The sequence below is a fragment of the Saccostrea cucullata genome, unplaced genomic scaffold (assembly GCF_032062105.1).
Source record: "Saccostrea cucullata isolate Sc308-1 unplaced genomic scaffold, CSIRO_AGI_Scuc_v1 ctg3487, whole genome shotgun sequence".
NCBI lineage: Eukaryota > Metazoa > Mollusca > Bivalvia > Ostreida > Ostreidae > Saccostrea > Saccostrea cuccullata.
The window spans coordinates 33030-40191 of NW_026933063.1; the positions used below are offsets into that span (position 1 = coordinate 33030).

The 7162-nt window shown below is 33.0% G+C and overlaps 1 protein-coding gene across 1 annotated transcript; it reads right to left on the reverse strand.

Annotated features, from left to right (window-relative positions):
* Window positions 1-3084: 3084 nt before the first annotated feature.
* LOC134237139 (uncharacterized) lies at window positions 3085-5738 on the reverse strand. The gene is made up of 2 exons (XM_062719231.1): window positions 5639-5738; window positions 3085-5371 (listed from the first exon to the last, which is right to left on the reverse strand). The coding sequence occupies exons 1-2, from the start codon at window positions 5662-5664 to the stop codon at window positions 3355-3357; spliced, it is 2043 nt and encodes a 680-aa protein (XP_062575215.1). The 5' UTR covers window positions 5665-5738; the 3' UTR covers window positions 3085-3354.
* Between the last annotated feature and the right edge of the window lie 1424 nt (window positions 5739-7162).

Genomic DNA, 7162 nt, shown 5'->3' on the forward strand with positions numbered 1-7162 from the left:
TAACTTATAATCATTTTTTGGATTCAAAAGTCAAGAGCAGTAGTGAGTTTTGGGGCGCCGAAGTTGAATTTGTATGAAAAAATAGGCACAGAATTAAGTCGGGGACAAGATTTAGTACAGTTTATTCGTAAACGGTAAGAGTCCTGTTACTCAAAATATATTTGATGAAAACTGCATTAATATACTTTAGTTTAATACAGAACATGTTTTATTTCAAACAATGAAGAGCTATATAAAAGACCGAAAATCCAACCGTATCATGTAAATAAAAATCTTAAATGAATGTTTATGATAGCATAACCGGACATAAACCGTGCTCGTAAACAAACCACACAATGAATAATGGAATTGCTGATAAACAGTATCATAGTCCTAGTCTACTTCTTTGCAAATTAAAATTTTCTTTGAAATATTTTTTCAAATAAGCCTTTGGCAGCACTTTTACGATCGTCTCATGTGGATAAAAACGCAACTTTTCAGTACGCTAAACATTCTATATTCTGACGTCATTTCGGAGTTATTACGTCATAAAAACTATAAGGTGACGTCACAATATGTGTATATTTTTCTGATCTTTCCAATGATATCAAACTCAATAACTTTTTATTAAACAGTTGCCAGAATTTTTGAAATGCCCCTCGTAGACCTCTGTAAAAAGGCTATTCGGGAGGACGGGAAGAAGATTATAGACGAAAAGTTAACTTTATCCGGACTGTAAAGAACGTGATTGAGAGTCACCAATATCACACTATATGTCATAAGTAGTTTTTGGTTTTAAAACCAAAAAAAAGAATTTTTTTTTACTTGTTTAATAGATTTTAAGCTTGACAAGAAATGGTGTTTTGATGTTGAGTAGATAAGGTAACTCAAACTATACAGGTACTCAAGGGAAAATGTTGAGAAAATGAAAGCTCAATCACTTATTTTTATAATGCTTGTGACGTCGAAGATTTTGCTGCGCCGTGACTTAATGGTATGTCCTGAAAAATCACTCAAAATTAAAACCAATTTACAACATTTTGATATGAAATTTTGAAGACCATATAATTAAAGATTCTTTTATATTATTTGTGAAATTTTGCCCGATTATGTCGTCAAATATTTCGTCTGTGCAACCAGTCCGCGTAATTTTTGAACGGCCCTCGTATTTATAGATTTTTTAAAATTTTTGAATTTTGCGTTCATGTTGTTCACGTTACGTTACGTCAGCCATTTTATGACAGACTTATGGCCAGGTACGTATACTGTAGCTGTCTAATTTTGTTGCTTTTTATCTGTCTTTAAACTTTTTTTTTAAACCAACTCTCCTCTGGCAGTTTTTGTTCAATTTTATTATAACTTGCTACTAAAGTAGATTGCACTTAGATACATAATTCTCTGTTCATGTATCAGGATTTGATTTCGATGAAGTTCTATGTTGTTTTACATCCTTCTCGAGAATGTTTCACTCAGATGGAGTTTGATGTCGATGAACAGTGTTCAACGATGGTGGCATGGTTACTTAAAACAGAAACTTCTGTGAAATTTGTTCAAAATTGTTTTCCTTCTACAGTTTTAGTCCCATCTAATTTTAACACATAAATACAAAACAAAGATACATCATTCTGTGGATCTGTTTTTTGATTTCATAACAGCTATATCTGTGAAATTCTTTTTTAAACTCTTTTTTCAACAGTTTTTGTCTAACTGCAATTAAAATTTATTCAGAATGCTACTTAACGAAGAATCATTATTTTATTTATTGCTTTTGCCACAGTTTCAAGTCCAAGTTCTACCTTTGTTTATGAAACAAAAACCATAAAATCCACAGTTTCATAAAAATTATCTGGTTCAGAATAGGATCAAAATCGATGCTCAATTTTAAAAAAGGCAATATTGAGAAGGGTCATTTGACATGAAATGCATCTGTGAAATATAGAAGACCTCATACCAAATAAATAAATAAATACACTTGTGAAGACTGAGAGCCCATCACCATTTGTTAAAAGTCTATGACCAGAGTTAAAGTTTCATAATTTTTTGCACTAGATGGTCTAGATCCAAAGTAAAATACCTAGTATCAAAAGAAAGGTCTTCTCAAAAGGAATGCACATGTGAAATATGAAGGTCCTAGCCCAAACTGATTTAAATGATAGTGTATGGTGAACGTTTTTCCGGATAAATTAGACAGACAGACGGACAGACATGGCAAAAACTTTGTACTTCTGAATCGTCGATTATGAGGGCATAAACATATTCTATTCCATACCACATCTTGTATTTGCCCTGAAACAATATAAGCCATCAGGCCTTCAGTGTAGTGTCTCTAACTGATACAGGATGTGATATTGATTTTCTATGATTGTTTGTTGTTTTAGGTCCTATTCTTGATATTTTTTACTCGCATAGAGTTTGATCATGTACCTGTGAGGACTTCAAATTTAGACCTTTACTCCTCACTCGGGGTCATTGTGCCATATGGGAACTTTATCGTTTTAACACCTACACTGACAGGGTGCCTCAGATTTTAAGGTCTCTTCCGACTGACCCTCAACTTTTACTTCAAAGTGCAGAACACTTGACGAAGGAACATATGTAACCTATTATTTCATGTTTTAATGACAGAGGTCAGAACCTATATCCATCCTATCAGGGAGCATGTGCTCAGCCTACTGAGTTAGGGTGTGATATAGAAAAGGGTAGTATGTTCCTATAAATATCATATTCACTTAAAGAAAAAGAAACAGACCTTTAATCACGAAGTCCAGAAAGCAACTTCCTTCAAGCAAAATGAAATGCAACTTTGATGACAGAAATTTTTATTGCAAAATTGTGAATAAGTATTTCATATTTGCGATGAAAAAAACTATTTATAAGCTTTGATTATAGCAAAATAACGCGAATGAGTTAAAGCTAAATATGGGGATTTCTATGTAAATGAGCTATAAAGATTCAGAGATTGCATATTTTATCTACAAAGAAAGTTCAAATTCATTTCCTTATTCATACTTAATGCCCACATCACATTATAGCTAGTATACACATTTAATTGATGCTTTATTTTTCTTCAATTAATCATAAAGGTTTAAATTTAATACAATTTTATTACTAATATACATCTTAACAGCAAACAAAAATTTTCAAAAATGCAGCTCATACTGGTATAACAATTTGATATTGCAGTTTGAAATTAGTCGATAATGTTAAAATTATAATCAGTGGACATAAACATTAGCTGTTTAATAGTAACAATATTACAATGTATTCCTATTATAAAGTACTAAATACGGCAACGGATAAGTCAGTTGATTACAAATGATTAAAGACATGTTAAATTCTTCCATTCTTCCAAGAATGTCTACTTATTCAATGATATTAAAAATTTTTTTCTAGAATTTCTAGTATTCTCTTTTCTGTAGCAGTTTTAATGCTGTGGAGTTGATCTTCTCTCAGAGATTGTTGGTAAGAGTATAGAGCATCCTGAAAGTGTCCTGTCATCTGTTGACACATGCCCAATATATGCCACGCTATGTTACTAACATCTGTCGATATTCGATACCCCTCATCAAGGAGAAGATTGATCTTTAAAATATAAAGATTTTTTTGTGCTTTCATTGGATCGGTATGATTATAGCATAAGATCTCTAGCATGTTTAAAAGTATAAATGGTGGGACCATTAATGAAGGGATATCGTTCCTTAGACTGGACTGGTGTTCTGGTATCAATTCACTTATATAAGGCATTTTATTGTGAAGCTTAATATTCCATGCCACAGCATGTCTCATCTTTGTAGACCAGGACTGAGAGCCTAGAGCCATACTATACATCTCTGGAACTTCATCAAAGTTTTGTATCACATATGGCCGTGCTAACTTAATCCTAATTAAATTTATAATAAATAATGCTTTCATATATCTATATGTCTTGTAATAGTATATGGCAATAAACAGCATGTCGGTAATACACCCAAACGACGCTGCAAATTTCAGGATTTGACAGAACAGTTTGTCAGCTCTGTACTTTCGTTTGTTTTTTTGTGTAAGAGAATCCATATGTAATATAAACGCAAGTTTCTGAAGGATAGAGCATGTATGCCTCTGAACCACAATGACTTGATACTTTGAAAGGGGTAATCCTATCGACTGTTCTATGGTGTATAAATACTTTAAACACATTTGTGCGTTTAATGCGGGTAGTGTATCATTGTAGAAAATTTCTTCAAATAGCTTGACATCAAAATCAGCCTCAGAAATCAGACTATCCTCATCAGTGCAGATGGAGATGTGGTTCTGAAGTATATCTTGGCATCCTTCACAAGACTTAATGAAGAGACATTCTAAAACACCCTGTTCATACAACTTATAGAGTCGAATAAATAATACATGTTGTTCTTTACCATGAATACTTTTCAGGAACATGTTGTTATTTGGAATGAAAAAGTTAGGACATACCCCCTCATACACCCATTTAAGGATTTGTTTAAAGCAGACCCAAAAACACTCCAAGAGATTTTGTGGAGTCCATTCAGGGATCGCATTTTGTTGAAGTACCCAGAAAATGGCTGTCTTCATGTGATATGAACGCAGTAATTTATCATCATCACTTTGTCCATCGTTAATTATCTTTTTTAAAAAAAATTTCAGCAAGCCATATGTGATGAACTGGCAATGGTTCATTGAATACACAAGTTTTCTTTCGGCCAAAGAGAAAGAAATTCTCCATTCATTGTGTTCGTGCCTTCCCAATTCGTGTCCAATTGCTACAAAATGGCATCCACTTTTTAAAACATCATCAACAATATGAGGCTTGGGCCATGAGTGGCTTCTTTCTGTCCATGAGGAAGCAGATGGTGGCCAAAAGTCAGAGAAAAAACCATAGGCATAATCTATGTCTAGTATTCCATGACTTTTACTGATACATGGTCCATGCATGCGTGGGTTGGAATTAAGATATGTAGGAGAACATTTGCTCTGTATGTATTTAGAGCTCGATATGTAATGTTTATTATCCATTTTAACACAAGCTTTCTGGACTTCCTGGTTCAAGCTTGGTGACAGTAAATATAATAAAGTGTATCCTGGAGGACTATCAGAACTGTCAGAGAGAATCAGTGTTTTTCTCTGTATTTTGTAACTGAAAGATTGAGATAAGTCCCATATCACACGGTGATTATCTGGCCAGAACATTGAGTCAACATCTGATCCTTGTAGTCTGAATCCCTCTCTGTTACTCCCGCTCCCCATGAAAACATCACCATTTCCAAGTGCTTGATTCTGCAGAACTTCTGATATATCCATTAAGTCTCTTTTGGCATCAATTACCTTTGAGGTCCCAATATCCTGACAGAGACTACGATACTGATACTCTGACATGAGCTGCATGTCTGTCTTACTATAAATGAATATAAGGGAAAATATATTTTATTGCATGCCACTTGAGTTAATTCATAATTAACATCGTCAATAAGTTTGTTTTTTCCACAATTTTCAGCTTGGGCTGACAGCATGTCAATAATTTTTCAAAATGGTATTTGGAGAAAAAGATTTGTTTGTGCCTAGCTATTTTTTTTTATTAGAGAAATTGCCAAGAAAATTTACTGATACAGATAGTAAAAAGATTTTTTAAAAAAGAAAAGATACTGATCTCATTAAAACTTACGCTCGGGAAGGTGAAGTAGAATCCATTGTACAGGAAAAATACAAGTGTTGAAAGTTTTAAGTGTTATAGCTAACTACACGGATAATCCCTCTGCATGTCATTTTGCACATACAACGTGTGTCATTTAAAACTACTTTAACAATAGAAAAAGAAATCCTACCTCACTGAACAAAACAATATTTCGTGAGGATTATTTTTTCTGATCTACAACAAGCTGTCCTATTTTATTTCAAACTTCATTATGTTCTGAAAATTAAATTTTATTTTACAAAAATTGGGAAACCCAGAATTATACTGAGTAATTCTTAGATTACAACCACATCATCCTTTGAATAAACAGAGTGAATGTGATATTTACAGTAAAAATACAGAGAAAGAGCTTGTGTGTACACTCAACACGACATAAGTCATCTACATCTCCTGTGTCACTCTGGTATCGTGTTGCATTTTTGGTCCGTTTTGTGTAATTCATAAACTTTTTAACGATGTCAGGGTCTTTTGTTCAACTGCCGAATTATATTCAATCAGTATCAATTTCTTAGGAATATTAAGCAGGAAAATTGTTTCAATGAATCTAAGGAGTGTTTAACCTTATATCAAAAATGTCAAAGTTATGAAACAGTTATGAAACAGAGGCTGATGGTTCAGCTCCAACGGGATAAGGTTGATTTAAGCTGGTCATATATTAGAAATATATATATATTAGGAAATCAAGGTAGATAAAATAATTAGGAAAACATGAAAAACATGAACAATTTGTCATAGTTCTAGCACACGAAGCTTTGTTTGTCCCATTACTTTGCATGTGTTTCAAATGAACTTGGTTTAATTCAACCTTTAAAAATCCAATTATACACACAATTCACTTTCTAAGAATATTTAACAAAATCAAGTTTTAGTGTTTGATTCTTATGATATTCCATTGACCCAAAGGATAATGGATTCTTAAATGTTGACGTCGATCTTCCCTACCTATACTAGATTCCTAAACTTTATTTTAAAAAAGATTGCAAACGAATATGTAATGTTGATCCGGTTAATGCTCTACCTAGCCTCTGTATTTGATCTCAAAGGTAAAGCTAACGAACAGGGTCGAAATTAACATGTATTTAAAAAAATAAAAATATGTTTATAGGACATAAAACAGGGAACCCGGGAAATGATACAGGGTTGGGATCAGGTGACTAGAAACACCCCCTTTAAAGGAAAAGCTTCAGACGGACTGTGCCACGGACTATTGTAAAGAAGTATAAATGAAATGTAGATACTCATAAAACCAAAAGAAATCGTAGAAAATTAAAAATCACATTTTTTTCGAAAGTCAGTAATATTAAAACGGTCACATTTAAGCCTATGGTTGGGCGACTAAATTTTTCTGGTACTCATATGTAACCCCATATTTAATATTAAAACTATGCTAGATTTCTTTCCAGACAACTTCTAGAATGGCCTAAAGATGATTGCACAGTCTTAGATTTAAATCAAAATTTATCAGTTGTCTTAAACTTTAACGATAGAAGTCAC

Coding starts and splice junctions, on each gene's coding strand:
- LOC134237139 (XM_062719231.1), bottom strand. CDS start 5,664: ATGGATTCTACTTCACCTTCCCGAGC. Junction 5,372..5,638: donor TCTACTTCACCTTCCCGAGC/GTAAGTTTTAAT, acceptor ATTCATTTATAG/TAAGACAGACATGCAGCTCA.